The sequence below is a fragment of the Prionailurus viverrinus genome, chromosome D3, assembly GCF_022837055.1.
Source record: "Prionailurus viverrinus isolate Anna chromosome D3, UM_Priviv_1.0, whole genome shotgun sequence".
Classification (NCBI taxonomy): domain Eukaryota; kingdom Metazoa; phylum Chordata; class Mammalia; order Carnivora; family Felidae; genus Prionailurus; species Prionailurus viverrinus.
The window spans coordinates 10,637,044-10,653,472 of record NC_062572.1 but is presented as its reverse complement, the minus strand read 5'-3'; the positions used below and the strand labels follow the sequence as shown (position 1 = coordinate 10,653,472).

The 16,429-nt window shown below is 48.2% G+C and overlaps 1 protein-coding gene across 2 annotated transcripts in view; it reads right to left on the bottom strand.

Annotated features, from left to right (window-relative positions):
• The window catches only part of RPH3A (rabphilin 3A), a 273,976-nt gene that overhangs the window by 56,948 nt on the left and 200,599 nt on the right, over positions 1–16,429 (bottom strand). For both annotated transcript variants that reach the window (XM_047827852.1, XM_047827851.1), the window contains exon 3: positions 8,124–8,212. In XM_047827852.1, the coding sequence (XP_047683808.1) occupies positions 8,124–8,194 (71 nt within the window). In that variant the 5' untranslated portion in view covers positions 8,195–8,212. The remainder of the gene's footprint in view (positions 1–8,123; positions 8,213–16,429) is intronic.

The following is a 16,429-nucleotide window of genomic DNA, read 5'->3' as shown; positions in this document are numbered from 1 at the left end:
GCGGGCTCTGCTCCGCTCTAAGTATCAGTTTCTGGATCTGTTAAATGGGAATGGTTTCATTTCTGTTTCCTGCTGGGGCCCTCGGAGGCTGCATGTAGAGAGACCCCTGGCTTGCCGGCTGAGACAGGTAAGGGCGAATTGCCTAGCCTGTCTCCACTCTTATCCACACACTTAAGACAAACAGCAAAGGATGCCTGCCTCCTATTCCCTCACCCCGTCACCAAACTGGGCTCAGCAGTTCCCTGGAGGGATCTCAAGGGCTGCAGGGGGGTGGGGGATAGAAGGACGGGATAGGTAGGCAACCAGGCCGCCCACCGTCCCCACTCAGCTGGGTTCTCAGCACTAGCAGAAGACGGATACCAGTATAGAAAACAAAGAGAAAAAAACGGAAAGAACGTAGTACTTGAAAAAAGCATGAAATTTGGTTTACTGCGTTGACGACCTCCATACTTCACCCTTCCAAGTATCCACGCTCTCTGCCGTGTGAATTTGAAATCGCTCTCACCCAAGAGTCAGTCTATCTCTCTACACGTGCATCCTTCCCAGACTTCTGACTTGCCCTGGCCAATGAAATGCGGGGGAGCGATGTCGTGCCACCCCCGAGGCTGAGCCTGCAAAAGTCTTGCGTGTTTGTGCTCACTCTCTCGCGCCCCTGCGGTGACCGGGACAACAAGCCCAGGACAGGGGGCTGGAGGATGAGACGCATGTGGAGCAGAGCTGAGCCGTTGCAGCCATGGCTCCTAGATCAGCCAGCCCCGCTGATGCATAAGCAAGCCCAGGCAGGCCCAGACCCCTGAGAGTAAGCGACTGGCATTCCATGCCACTGAGTTTTAAGCTGGCTCGTCACACAGCAAAAGCAAACTGATACAGTGCCCGCTGTGGCGACCACACAGATAGGTGAAGCCCATTAGGGCGTCTACGTTTATTTTACAGTTTGGTATTATTGGAAATGACCAGCGGCATCAACTTCCCTATAAGATGTTGAAGGCTTGTAGCCACTAAAGGTCTTTATCCAGCTCTCCTCTGATCTGCCTTACATATCCAGCTTCTGAATTAAATTCATTCAAAGCGTTTCGCTGTTGACAAAAAGCTTAAAGATCACCGCGGCTGGCCCGCAATTTGTCCAGATGCCTGACACGCAGGAGAGGGGAGGGAATTGCTGAGAAACATGCATATGAGGCAGAGACTCAAGAAACCGGCATCCGGATCGTGCTTCGGCTGCTACCTGAGCCTACCTGCTCAGGGGTGTCTGGACAGGGACAGAAGGAGCCCTCCCGCCACAGCCAACACCCAGGGCCCCCAACACAGAGGAGATCCGTCCTGACTGCTGGTAGAAGCCCTTCGCACATGTCGCTCCCTGAAATACTGCAAAATCCAGACTCCCACCTCCTTTTGGCCTCCCACCTTGATTCTTCATTTCATGCACACAATAATCACATAATAAATACCCACCAGATGTCTCTATTAATAAATTATAATTCCCAAAAGGAGTAGGACGAGGCAAGTGCTGTCGGGGCACGAAGGCTCCGAAACATTAAATAGCAGCGGTGTGCAGAAAATTAATCCTTTTTCTTTCCTTTCTTACTTCTTCTCCACCCCCCTGTCCCCCAGGATGCCAACACAGGCAGGTGTTGGCAGGAAGTCTCTTTACAGCTCAGTGAATGAGGTTTTAATGAATCCTGGAGGAAAGGATGGGGAAGGAGGGGCGGCTACACCATGGAATGCCATGGAATGTTTTACATAGGCCTTGCTGGCCTAAAGGCGCTTCTGGATGAAATTCACCCCTACTAGACTAAAGGGGGTACAGAAAGGATGCTCGGGTTCCTCCTACCCCCTTTAGACTGCTAAGGGAATCTCAAGTTCCCGCTAATCTTTTAAGTCAGACTGAGTTCTACTCAGTTCTTCTAAATTTCCATGCCGCCTCTCACATTTGGACTTTGCACATGCTGTTCCTCTGCCTGGAACTCCTCTGTCTCTTCTCCATCTTGCTCCTCCGTCACCCGGTCTCAGTCTCCACATCACCTCTTCCAGGAACTCCCCTATCAGGATCACCAAGTCTGGGTTATGTGCCTCTCCTTGCATTCCCAAGGCTCACTGTGATTCTGCTATGACAGTTCCTTGCACGCTTGGGTATTTGTTGCTGACTGGCTATTTATTTGTTTGTAGACCCCCCCTGGATCCAAACTCATACTTTGGCTATGCCTGTATCCCTAGTACTAAGCACAGTGTTTGACATGTGGTGGGAACTTGGTGAGGATTTGTTAATGAAGGAAGGAAGAGAAGAAGGGAGCAAGGGAGAAGGGGAGGAAGGGAGGAGGGAAGGGGTGAAGGAACGAGGGAGAGAGAATGAACACATACCCTACCTTTCGACTTGCAGCACTCAGAGGAGTACCCTCTGGAGTCATGAACCTCTCTTGTGATGTTCATATTTACGCTCTGACAACATCTCAGCATCTCTCCCTACATGTCTGAATAATATACTCGTGATATTCATCAAAAGCAGATTTTGTCTGGCCAGAGTCTTATCAGCCAACATCAGACTGTAGGACATTCAAATGGTCTTTAGTGATCAGCTTGTTCAAAGTCCCCATTTGACAGATAGGGGGGTGGGTCAGGGTCAGGAAAGCAGGAAAGAATTTCCCCAGGTCATCTAGTTAAGTGTTTATTAGTGTTAAGAAAACTTTTAAGGATTCTGGGTATGATGATATGGTCATTTAGGTCCAAAAAAGCTGTACAATGCATATACACCCCGCACATAAACACAGTGTGTATATATATATATATATATATATATATATATATATATATACACACGAAGGTAAGGCAAGGTTGTAATTCACACATGCCTCTGATTTTGCTTGGTGCCTTACAGTTTACAAAGCTTTCCTGTACATCTCATTCGATCCTACCACCACACGAAGAGGAAGGAAGGGCAGGGTGATCATTCCTATTTCACAAAGGAGGGAGCCAGGATTCAAGGAAGTGAAGGGCATCACTCAAGGCCACCCTGAAACTGAGCACCAGACCAGGACTCAGACCTGGGTTTTCTGGTACCAGACCTGATGCTCTGCTGCTGGTTCTGTAATTGCGTCCCCATCTCAGGGAGGGTAGCAACAGCCTTCCAGAGCTTCTCAACGTGCACACACAACCGAAGCCCAGTCTGCTTTGTGGCCTGACTGTTCATTTATTGGACTCGGTGTTCAATCTGTCATGCATATTGAGGAAATGAATCCAATTTAAAACACAGACGTAAGCAGAGATAGGACCTCCGCGTCAAAGGCGCCTCACTGGGAACCCAGACTGACCTCCCATGAGGTGACAGAGACCACATGTGTGGCACGTAACTTCCCAAAGGCTCTGTTCTGCTCCTCGTCACCTTTTATTAGTGATAGCAGTTATGTGAGTGACCATTGTCTTTATCTGAGAACGTTGTTCCCAGGCAAAGGCTGCAGAAACGGGCACAGAGGGGTCAGTAAGCTGGCTGGAATCCCACAGGTCACTAAGAAGAATGACAGTGAGGGCTCTCCTAAGGAATGCTTTCTATCCTTTACCAAGACAGTTTTTTGTAATTTCCTAATTTTTTTCTCCAGAAACTCGGATTTTTTTTTTTAAGACATGTAAAACTTGCTAGTTCCTTTTTTAACCAGCTCTCTTTGGGGGTCAGCTAATTTGAACAGAGAAGAGATAAAATTCAATCTGTGGAAAAATTAAAGTATCAAAATACTCACTGTTCTTTATCACTGAGGGAAGGCAAAGAAAGGAGAGAGAGAAAAAATGAATAAAGTTAAGGAAACAAATCTCATAAAATACCAACACTGGATGCAACCACTACAGAGTTGACTTTTTTAGATAAAGTGTCTTTTTAAATGTTTATTACTTTATTTCGAGAGAGAGAGTGTGTGTGTGAGCGGGAGAGTGGCAGAGAGAATCCCAAGTAGGCTCTGAGCTAGCCTGATGTGGGGCTCGAACTCACGACTGTGAGATCAGGCCCTGAGCTGTTACCAAGAGTCAGATGCTTACCTGACTGAACCATCCAGGTGCCCCAACAACAACCACAGAGTTTAAATTGCAATGACCTACTTCTGTTTGGTTTTGGTTTCCAAAACATTTTCCAAAAACACTTCTAGTCATTATTACCTTATTTCAGCACATCTGAAAAAGGTTGCTGCAAAGAAGGGTTGTAAAATCCTTCGCTTTGATGAAAATGACTAATCAGTTCAGCTTATTAACTGAGCCGACCATTTATGTAATTGAACAATGGATTTTTGGTACTAAAGAGAAATCGCCTAATGACAGCATGGCCAACGTCATCCTGGGGGACAGAGAGCGCATTGAGGTAGGGCAGTGAGCCCTGAACGCTCCGTGGGTCAGCCAGTTCTTCCACTCTAGAAAGAAGACCAGCATCTCTATTTACTAGGCGAGCAATTGTAGGCATGTCGTAGCCTCCCCTGGTGCCTCAGTTTCCACCTCTGATCTCTGGTACTCTCTGCCTTGCAGACTTGAAAACTACAGAGAAATAGAACGTTGGGACACCAGCATTTGTCCCCACGTGTGGAGAGCTGAACGTACCCAAGCAAGAAGCAGATGTGTTCCCATCTTTCAACCACAATCACAATTGTGCCTCAAACATTGTCATTAGGTTCAAGGAGGCTGAGAGAGGGAGGCATTTGAAAATCACAAAAGCGTTTGAAAATCACAAAAATAGTAAGTGTTTCTGGCTAGCCAGAAGTGAATCAAGACTGGATTTCTTAATTTCCCAGAGAAAGACCTTAGAAACATCTGCATTAGCTGCAGCAAACTAAGTAGCAAGTGTGATGTCTATAATTCACCCGTTAGTATTTATTTGAAAAATAATTTTAATATCTGAAGGAAACGTAGAAGCAATCAAGGCAGCCGGATGCATGCAGAATGCCAAGATGTTTCACAGAAGAGCCCAGGAGCACTTTAAGAAAACTGCATCCAGACTGTTTGGAATAATTTTAATTTAATTGTAGGGCAAATTGTCTGGCTTCATATTGACGAAAAGTAAACTCTGATGGATGGTATTTTAATTAACTGACATTTCCTAAATAAAATAAATATTTTACCCTCATCCACCCTCCGGCAACTGTTTATCTTACAGAAACACAATTTTTTGGCCGATGGAATGTTCTCTGCAAAGTAACTTTGGCTCCAAGAGAACACCATGGGAAGGGCTTGGCAGAATAGACGTTTCCTTTGGAAAAGTTCCATGGTGTCGGCAAAACTGTAAAACTCACAGAACTGGAGGTTTTGGACAGAAGTAAGCAGACGGGGGCTTTTGCTTCAGAGAATATGGGTGGACTAAATACTCAGACCCTTCATCAATGCATAATTAGGTCCTAGACAAATTAGAGCAGACTCCCCCCTTTTTTTTAATGCAGTTCTGGGATTGCTATAAAGTTAGGGGAATTCTCCAACACCACCTCCCCTTGCAACACAAATAAACACAACAGACTTGGTCAAAATGAAAACTTAAACGCTTCTGTTATGAAAAAGAAAAGGCAAGTCAGAGCCAAGAGAAAATACTTGCAACAATGTGTATCCAAAAACAGGACTCTTATCTATAGCATATGGAGAAAAAAGCTTGTAAAATTTAGTAAGAAGGTAAATGCCCTGATTTTAAAATGGAAAAAAAGATTTGAACAGACACTTCAACAAAGAGGTTATGTGAAAGGTAAGCGTTACGTAAGAGGGGGTTCGGCATCATTAGTCGGTAGGGAAATGCAAGTGAAAAGCACAAGGAAATGCCACTGTGCACACACTAGAATGATTAACGTTGGAAAGACTGGCCACGTCAAGGGCTGTGAGGAGAAGGCACAGAAGCTAGAATTCTCATACACCTTCTGGTGGAAATGTAAAATGGTGCAGCCAACTTGGAAAACAGTCCGGCAGCTTTGTAAGAAGTTCGGCGCATACCTATCACGCGAGTACGGGAGCCTGCTCCTAGGTGATGACCCAAGCGAGACGAAAGCATCTCTGTACGAGGCTTTATGTGTCCCAGTCCCAGACTGGAAACAGCCCAGAGTCCATCAGGAGCCAAACGGATAAACAAATTGTGGTATCGCCACACAATGAGATAGAATTCAGTAATAAAAAGGAACAAACTATTGACCCGCACAACAATATGGGTGTTTTGGAACAAGACGAATGGATCATGAAAAAGAAGAGAGACATCTCCCAAAAAAGAGTTCGCACTGTATGATTCCACTTGCGTGAAATTCTAGAAAACATAAACTCATGTTATATTTACAGAAAGCTTAGTAATTACCTGGAGATGTGGGGGTTGGGGTGGGGGGAGGAAGAGGCACAAGGAAACACTGGGGAAGTAGGGATTTGTTCATTACCACACGACTGCATGTGATACCTTCACGTTCTTCCAATGGTCAAACTGGACTTCAAATGTGTACTGTTGAAGGTACATATTCATACTCTAGAAGGCAATTTTTTTTTAAAAAAAAGAGAAAAAAAACAAAGCAAACTGAATCTAGGACAGCGAGCTGTGAGCAGTAAGCCGATGCAAATACCAGCACTGTGTTCCAGAGTCTGACCTTACGCCCCTAACAGGCGGAGAAGCTCAATCTGAGACCCAGGAGGACGTTGAGCCAGGACCCTCCGAGGGAGCTAACGCCATCCTGGGGGAGTGACTCCCCTGAATCCTGGCAGAAGCAAGAATGTTAATCCTTCTGAAGAAAAATATCCCCGAAGTCGATCCCCAGGATTCTCACAGATTGAACTCACAGTAAAAAACTACCAAGCATTCAAAGAAGCCATTTTGAGTGAAAACCTACAGGAATGATAAACAACAGACTTAGGTGGTCAGGCACTACAGGCAGTGGTGTGCTGGTGAACCCTTCCCAGACAATTTAACGGTGGAGAAAAAGCCCCACTGATGCAAAATTGGGAAGAAATATGCAGGAGCATAGCATTAGATACACAGGTTTAATAGGGACGCCTGGGTGGCTCATTCAGTTAAGCATCTGACTTTGGCCCAGGTCATGATCTCTACACTGACAGTGTGGAGCCTGCTTGGGATTCTCTCTCTCCCTCTCTCTCTCTGCCCCTCCCCCACTTGCATTCTCTCTCTCTCTCTCTCAAAATAAAACATATGTAACATAACACAGAGAATAACAAAATATAGTAAAATAATTAAGTGATTAATTTTGAGTATTTATATCCTTTGTGTTTAACATAATTCAATGATAACGTTATAAACTTAATTTTTAATGACTGTGTTTAATAACAGGCTTGCCAAATGCCCCAAAATTTATCAGCTCTCATGAGTCAGTATGGCACAGATCTAATACATCCCTTATTCAGATATAATAATTACTGGATACAGAATATGACGTTACTTTTATGTAAAATTTCCCAATTTTTAAATTATCAGGCCAAAACCAGATAGTAAAAACAAACAAACAAAAAAACACGGTTGGAAGTCACAGTCAGCTGGTGGCCTGCCCGTTTGCAACCTGTGATCTAGTCCAACTTCCTCATTTGACTGATGAGGAAACTGAGGCCCAGAGAGGGGAAGAGATTTGCCTATGATCACACAGTAAATGAGCTCAGATCTAGAAGCAGAACCAAGTCTGATTTTAACTGTTGGATCAGTGCTCTCACCACTCCACCGTGCCACCTCTAATATGTGGTATGGAGTTCAAAATTTCACCTTGTTTTTTTTTTTTTTTTTTAACGTTTATTTATTTTTGAGAGAGAGAGAGAGAGAGAGTACAAGCAGAGACAAGGCAGAGAGCGGGAGACACAGAATCCAAAGCAGGCTCCAGGCTCTAAGCTGTCAGCACAGAGCCTGATGCGGGGTTCGAACTCACAAACCACGAGATCATGACCTGAGCTGAAGTCGGACGCTTAACTGACTGAGCCCCCCAGGCGCCCCAAAATTTCATCTTGTTCTTCCAACCTTGCGAAGCAGTAAAATGGGTGAAGAAGTTTCCATGACAATACCCCCACCGGGTGTTTTTCCCCCCTCACCCCACGGAAGGAAATTCTGTTTCTTTCCTTGCTTTTCCTCTCTTCCTTCAAGTGTAGGACTATCAGGACCTCGCTGACCCCACACAAGCCACTCCCAGGAAGACGCAGGGACTTACTCCGATTGAAGGGGTCGGTCACTGGGACACATCCAACGGCTAGAGCTGTTGCTGAACACGGTGTCAGTCATGGCAGAAGTCCGGTGCTCCTGGAAAACATTAACCCGGACATCACCCAGTTATCCAGCCGCTCTTTCTTAAGTCCCTACTCTATGCCAAGCACTCCGGGAGATGCAGAGAAGACCAGCATGTCACCCAGCTTCTCCACTTCCCAGATGGAGAAACCCAGGCCCCAAGAGGGAAAGTTCCTTCTGGAAGTCACAGCTCCCTAGAGGCAGAAATGGATCGGAGCCAAGAGCCTTCTTCCTAAAACCCACATCCTCCTTCTTCACTAACTCAAGGCCACGTGTCCAGCAGGGCTAGGGTCAGAGTTCTTGATTCCAATCCAGGGTCTTTCTACCAGAGGGTTTCATCTGACTCATTTGCCAGTCACCTTGGCCTTGGCCAGCTTTGAGGTCCAAATCCCTGAAGTCAATCCTGGCTTTAAAAAAAAAAAAACTTTTAACACCCGACCCATCCGAAAATGACGTTGGTTTGATCTTCACAGTGGATCCAGAATCTGTCCACTGCTCTCTGCCTGGCTCACCGCTGTGCTGATCCAAGACACCGCCATCTCCGCCCGGCTTACTGTGGTGGCCTCTTCCGCAGCCCCCCTGCTTCCATACCCTTGGCTTTCTTCAGTCCACGCTCCACACAGTGGCCAGGGAGATCTTTACAAACACAACTCACAGCTTGTAAAAACAGCACCCCACGGCGAAACACAGAGATACTGTGGGATCCAGCAATTCCACACCTAAGTACCGACCCGCCCAGGGGAATCAAAAACATATGTTCACCCAAAAACGTGTACGCGGATGCTCATAGCAGCATCATTCGTAACAGCCAAAGAGTGGGAATGACTCCGTATTCACCAACTGATGAGCCTACAAACAAGATGTGGTGTGGTCTAGGCGATGGAAGGTTATGTAGCCGTAAAAAGGAAAGAGGTTCTGACATGCGCCACGCGGATGAACCTTGAAAACAGGGTGCTGAGTGAAAGACGCCAGACACAAAAGGCCACATTGTGTGATTCCATTTGTAAGAAACATCCAAACCTACAGAGGTGGAAAATAGATTTTGGTTGCCAGGGGCTGGGGAGGGTGGGGGGACTAGGAGGTGATGGCTTTGGGGCACGGGGCTTCTTTGGGGGGGGGCAATGAGAATGTTCTAAAATTCATTGTAAAGGGTGAATTGTTATGATATGTGAAATGTATCTCAGTGAAGTGGGGGGAGGGTGGGACCATCACTTTGGGAAGCTGGCAGGCCCATTAAAGCTATGGACGTTCATCTCCCCTACAGTTCACGAGTGCGACTCTTAGGATTACACCCAAGGAGAAAATGCTCACGTTCTAAGCATGTACAAGAATGTTCACAGCTTCCTGATTCACAACAGCTAAAACCTAGAAACAATCCAAATGCCCATCAACAGGAGAGTAGATAGATCCGTGTGGTCTGTCCACGCAGTGGGATGCTGGTCTGCAATAAAAGACAAACCCCTGATGTATGTAGCGATAGGGACACATCTCACAGACACTATATTTTATGAAGGAGGCCAGCAGCAAAAGAGAACACGCTATATGACGGTGGGTTTCATGGAAGTGAAGAAGAGACAAAGTTATTTGATGATTGTAGAAATCAGAGCAAATCCATTGCTAACTTTGGGGCCGGGGAGAGGCAGCTGGGGAGGGGCCTCTGTAGGATGAAAATGTTCTGTATCTTGATCTGGGTGGCCATTAAACAGGTACATACACCTGCAAAAGCCGTGTCTGCACTTTATGTCCCTTCCCTCCCTACCTCAAATACAGTAAATCAGCCCATGTCACTCTTTTGCTCAGAAGTCTTCAATGGCTCCCTATTGCTCCCAGAATAAAATCTAAACTCCTTGGCATGACCTTGGCTCCTTGTGACCTCCTTCTCTAACTCTACCCCCCACTCTCCTCTTGCTCCCTACGCAGCCCCCCCCCCCCCCCGCCCTCTCCCCCAGGCCTCTCTGCCCTTCTTCGAACCTTCACTTCCTTGCTCTCCCCTCTGCCCGGAACTCCAGGCCCATGTGCCAGGCTCACTGCCGTTTCTTTAGGTATGTTCCCAAATGTCATCCCCCCAAAGGGCCCTCCCCGACTGCTCCATTTCAAACAGCTCCTCCCCCATGTCTTCCACTCTGGTTTCCTTTACTCTGATTTCCTTTTCTTCACAGCTCGTATCCCTTCCCGAATTTATCGGATGTCTTATTTATTTGCTTAGAGTTTGCCTCTCTTATGTCTAAAACGTAAGCCCCTTGCAGGACTTCCTCTGTTCTGTTCTCTCTTAATCTCCAACACTTCACAGAGCGCCTGGCGCATAGAAGGCATTTAATAAACATTTGTTGAATGCATGCGTGAGTCTCCTTTAACACCAAGGCAGTCCAGCTGAACTGAGCCAGGCTCATGTCCTCTGTGAGGCTCCCCGCCCCCCTCCCGCAGGTCTGGCCAAAGGGCAAAGCGGGAGAGGCCACGGAGATTACATTTAATTAATTAAAAAACAAAAACTTCGGAACGTGGGTCACTGTGTCCCGTGGGTCCCGATTTCCCTGAAGGTCTTGGCACCACACGGTTTCTGGGATGCTGGGAAGTCGGGAGATGAACAGGGGAAGCACTCTCTCTCCTATCCTGCAGCCCCTGGAGTTATTAAATCTTTGAGTGAGTGAAGCCAGAGGGGGGCCGAGGGCTGGACACATGGGAGGCAAGCCTCTTACAGAAAAGCCATTTCGTCTGTTCCCCTGTGATCGACATAATCTTCTCAGATTAATATGACCATTTCACCGTTTCCACTTGGAAAGCAGGAAGAAAGAAGGGACATCTCCTGGTGCAAAGGGAATCTGCTGAAAAGAAACTTGTCTCGTTATTGTCTGTGTCAGTTGCTGAGCGAGGCCATCCTGGGTCCCCGGGACCCCTGGCCCCTGCTCGGGCCCAGGTTTTGGGCTTCCTCGGCTGCTCCCGGACGGGGACTCCAAACATTCATTCGAATGCCTTGCCTCCTGCTTTGCAGCAGAGATGTGGTGCTGCCCTCGGGGGACCCCAGGAAGCAGGGAGGGCTGGGACAGGGGTTACACGGTCTCTGCCCACGAACTCTAATCTCCAAATGCTGTTGCTCTCCAGGCGGAACCTGGCGGCCCATCCTCGCCTGCATTCAGTCATGCACACTAGGAGCTCATTTCCTGTTAAAAGTCTGCCTGCAAAGTCCAAGATCATTCATGGAAAGCACCCAGCTCGGTCCTCCAGGCCAGAAGCTACCCTGGACCCTACTGGTTATTTCAGCTTTGCCATCCAGAGAAAGGAGGTCACGTGTCCACAGGCAGACCGTGGCTGGGGGGATGGGGGGACAGATGCAGGTGGAGGGGAGGGGGCACAGCACACATTGCCGATGTCCTGGACAGGAGGGGCGTCCACCCCCACCCAGCCTCTGGGAGTGTTAGCAGCTAAGGGCTCATGGCAGCACCGTTTTCCAGAGAACTGCCCTCAGCCAACAAAAGCAGCTGCCTTGCCCAGAGACACCCCGAGTGCAGCCCAAAGCCAATGAATAACGGGCAGGGGGCAATGTAAAAGCACAGACTTTTTGTCTCGAGGCGGGACAAGCGTGTGCCAGCATGCTCCAGAGCTCCCCATGGGATCAGGCTGAGGCCAGACTCCAGCTGAAGCCCCGTCCTCGCCTGGCATCCCTCACTGCTTCCCGGAGTCATCACTGGTACCAGAAAATCCCATTGCAGGTTCTGCTTCTAGAGTACTTGACCTCACGCGGGAGTAGAATTTTAGGAAATCGGGGTTCCGATCCCCAAGCTCATCATGTCACTTAGCCATCTTCTAACCTGATAAAAGGCGAGCCTAAGACACTCTCCTACCTGCCTGCAGATGCTGCCCCAGGAAGTCCAGCCACGATGTCGGGTTTGAGGGCGAGTTAACAGAAGTGGAGAAAGCCTCTGACGTTTTCAGATGACCCCTGCCTCTCCTATTGCACACTACAGAGAAACCATCACCACAGTGGACAGGAGGCCTGCAGCTCCAGGGAGAAGCCCCAGAGGGAAACCAACCATTGGCTCCAGGAGCAAAAACAGAGATGCCTGTGTCAGATAAATTACATAGGATTCTGCCCTAGGACCCGCAGAACCTCAGCGTCACCGAGCTGATGAGTTTCAGCATCTACAACAGTCCCTGACACACAGTGAGCACTGGCAGAAAGATAATCCCCCCTTCCTACTTCCCCTAGACTATAGCTTATGTAACAACGATGACCAACATTTCTTGAGCACCTACTATGTGCAAAATTCCATACCTTCGTCATTTGCTTTAATCCTTACAATCCTACTGTCAGGTAAGTGACATTTTACAGGTAAGAAACTGAGGTTCAGAGTGGTTAAGCCACCTGTTTAAAATCACACAGCTACCAACAAGCAGACTCAGGGTTTGAACTCTCTCCAAAACCCATGTGCTAATCACTACTCTGTTCACACCTACAGAACATTCCTCCCTGGGCTTTAGATTATTGGATTCTGACAGCTCCTGGCTGTATGCCCACCTCTCAGCCCCAGAAACAAGCTGAGGCCCTCCCCCACCAGCCCCCTACCTAGAGATGCTGAGAGATCACACGCTTTGGCTCAGTCAAGGCCAAAGTCATGGCTTAGATCCAGTCCTGCAGCTGCAAGTTCAGAAAGCAGAAAATAATTGCCTCCCCAGAAGCCAGAGGCTCCAAGTCTTTTTCCTGGGCACAGGTGATCCCCCCCACCTCCCCACTCCCCAGTCCTGGTGCAAACTCCAAGGAACAGTCTGCTTTCAATAATAAAAGCAACAACAACAACAGCTGTTCACATATCAAGGGCTTACTATGCGCTAAGTGCCTTTCAAGTTTTATCTTGCTCAGCCCTCACAATAGCCTTCAAGATAGATGTTCTTCTTATCCCATTTTACAGAGGAGCAACTGAGTCACGATGCATTTAAGCGGGCTTCCCAAGGTCCTGCTTAAAGTGTTTCAACAAAGCAATCTAAACGCCCGGTACTTAGCGCTGGCTAGCCCGTGGTGTGCCTCTGGATAGTGGAATACTGCACAGCGGGAAAGAATAAGGAGATTATTTATGATGGACGTGGATGCATCACTGAGATAAACTGCCTAGTCGTAAAGACCAGGACGTAGGATGATGTTCTCGAAGAGCACCATTTGTGTGCACAAGGCAAAGCAGGATACGCGCACACGTGTGACTTGTGGTTATCCATGCGTAAGATACATGTGTCTCTGTAAAGAACTAGCAGGAAACTAGCACAACATTGCTTGCCTCCAGGGAGGGGGACCGTCGCTGAAGCTGAGCTGGGAAGGAGAATTTTCACAACATGCCCCTTCGTATTTGCAACCGTGTAGATATGTTAGCTATGGAAAAACAAATGAACGTTTATTTTTTTCATGTTTATTTTTTTATTTTTGAGAGAGAGGAAGAGAGAGAGCTAGCGTACAAGCGGGGAAGGGGCAGAGAGAGAGGGAAACACAGGCTCCAGTCTCCGAGCTGCTAGAGAAGAGCCCAATGCAGGGCTTGAACCCATGAACCGGGAGATCATGACCTGAGCCAAAGTCGGACGCTTAACTGACTGAGTCACCCAGGCGCCCCTGAGCATTTATTTTTTTAACGTAATTTTAAAATAATAAAGTGCTCCAATGGCTGTCCATCAGAAGAGTTAAGACCTCCGCTGTAACTTCAAAGAAATGTGATGACCCTCTGCCTGCTACCCTCCCCGTATCTCTGACCACCCTCTGGTCACGCTGGCTTTTCCAGCTACCAGGCCTTTGCCTCTGCTGTTCTCTCTGCCTTTATAACACCTTCCTCTTCCTCTCATGTGGCTAATTCCTTCTCAGGCTCCCCTGGTGTCTGCTCAAGTGTCACCTCCTTCAGGAAGCATTCCTTGACTACACTAAGTTACCTCCTTTCACCCCATTGCTTGCTGTCACTGTTTGTTTCATTTATAATACTTATAATGATTTGCAATTATCATTTTTTCTGTATCTACTGTGTGTCTCTTCACCTATTCTGTAAGATCCATGAGAGCAGGGCCTGGGTCCAACTTTGTTCGATAATTGTATGTCCAATGCATGCAGGGCCAGCTTCACGGGCCCACAACCTAGGCAGCTGCCCAGCGCTCCAGGCCTAGAAGGGTCCAGAATTTGCCTTAATGCTCTGCTGTCACTATCTTGAGATTCTTAACAATAGTTGATCAGGGGGCCCTGCATTTTCGCTCTGCAGCCAGTCCTGAACGCGGTATACAGTAGGTGCTCAATAAATAAATCCTCACCTAAGCTCAGTGAGTGCAGTAGGCACTCCATAAACCTGCATGTAAGCGGCAGAGCCAGGCCTGTTCCAGATCTGCCCACCCACACAGCTTGGTACTAACCCGTATGCCTCCTTGCTTCTGAAACTACCAGAAGACTCTGTCCCAAGCCCAGAGAGGCCAGATTCCAGAACCTTGCCTCTCTCCCCCTTTGCATTTTGTTTCTGCCTACTTCTCCTTGGCTCCTGTCAGCACCGTTTGCTCAGGAGCTGTGCCTCGAACCACCAAATCTCCAGGTCTTCCGTCGGTTTCCGATGAGCTGAGAAAGGAACTCTCAAAGCCCATTTAGCCGCAAGTGTCTACGCATGACTCCTCGGGCTGGGCCAGGCTGGCAGGGGAGCTGTACAGGCCCTTCAGGGCACAGCAGGGAACTGACGTGAGCTACAGCTGTGTGCGCGGAATTCAATGCCACGGTCAGCCCCCCAGCCCCCCAGTCTTGGAATTAAGCCAGATGCTTCACAGCAGAGCCCGCAGCCACCAGCTTGGACAGCCCCCACCAGTTCTCTCTCTCTGTCTTTTCCTGTCTCGCCCTTCTTTCCCTGAGTCAGGCCTATCACTGCTTAGTTAGAAATCTAGAAAAACCGCGCAGACTATGTGATGGTGTGGGAAATGCAACTTACACCAAGGGCCTTAAATGGGTGGGGGGGGGAGACTGGGGGGGGGGCGAATGGGAGGTTCCAGGAACAGGGTCCAGGCTGAAAATATGTTTTGTTTGGCCCATGCAGTGTTTTTGAAAAAGTTAAATCAAGCCAATATTCTAAAAGCATGGGATTTAATTAAAAATACAGATTGCCGGCTTCTGTTAAGAAATAGGAAGGATCAGAAAAATACTTACAGAACATCTATTACTGTGTGCCAGATACTGTTCTAGGCACCGGGGATACAACATCAAAGCAAACCAACAAAAAAGAGGGAAATCACTGCCCCCATGGAGCTTAACTTTTAGTGGGGAATCCAGAGGATAACCAAGCAGTAATTCAAATGTAAAAGGCATCAGCTAGTGATGAGCACTTTAGAAAAACAAGACCAAGAAGGGGGACTGGTGATTGAGAGGGAAGGGTGAGTTTTAATAAGTAGTCAGAGGAGGCTTCAGTGAGATATGTTATTTGAGCAAAGACTTGAAGGGGGTAATGGACTGAGCCATGTGAATATTGGAGGCAGAGCATTCCAAACAGAGGGGAAAGCAAGTGCAAAGGCCCTGGGGTGGGCATACGCCGGTAATGTGGAGAAATGACAAGGAGCGCATAGTGGCTGGAGTCGACTGAGCAAGAGGAAGATAGGTGGGGGCAGAGGTCGGAGCAGTAGTGGGGGCAGGGAGGGGGGCACGTCAGATCATGAGGACCATTTGGGCTTCCACTCTGAATGATGGGGAAGCCAAAGAAAAGCTCTTGAGAAATGAGCTGAATATTTCTACTGTGCCCCAACCACGCATCCAGCGTTGACTATTTGCCAGGGTCTTAGGGTTCCGACACATCCCCGCCGAGGCAAGGACATGGGCCAGCAAGGGGAAAGATGCCATCAACCACCCTTGATCGAGCCAGGCACCGCTCCGCTTGCCCACCGGCCTTGCCACACCAGCCCCGTGTCTCAGAGCTACAGCGTCCCCCATGCGGCCAGCTACATCCAGCGCCTACAGGCTGCTGTCGGCTTCTCTTTGCTCCCGAAGCCAGCTGGGACATCCCCAGGCTCCCCAGAACCTGGCCATAGGCCTGGAACGGTAAGGCCTTGCTTGGCTCCTTCCCTGCAGAGCCTGCTGGTGCCTAAAACAAGGACAGAGACGGGCCAGAGGAACACTCGGGACGCAGGCACGTTTGTGCTCCTGGCCTTGAAACAAACGAAACTCACCATCACCTCCGCATGCTTCTCCCACAACCACACAGCAATAACGGATGATTCCTGTCATGAGCCTTCGAAGAGGCCCACGGG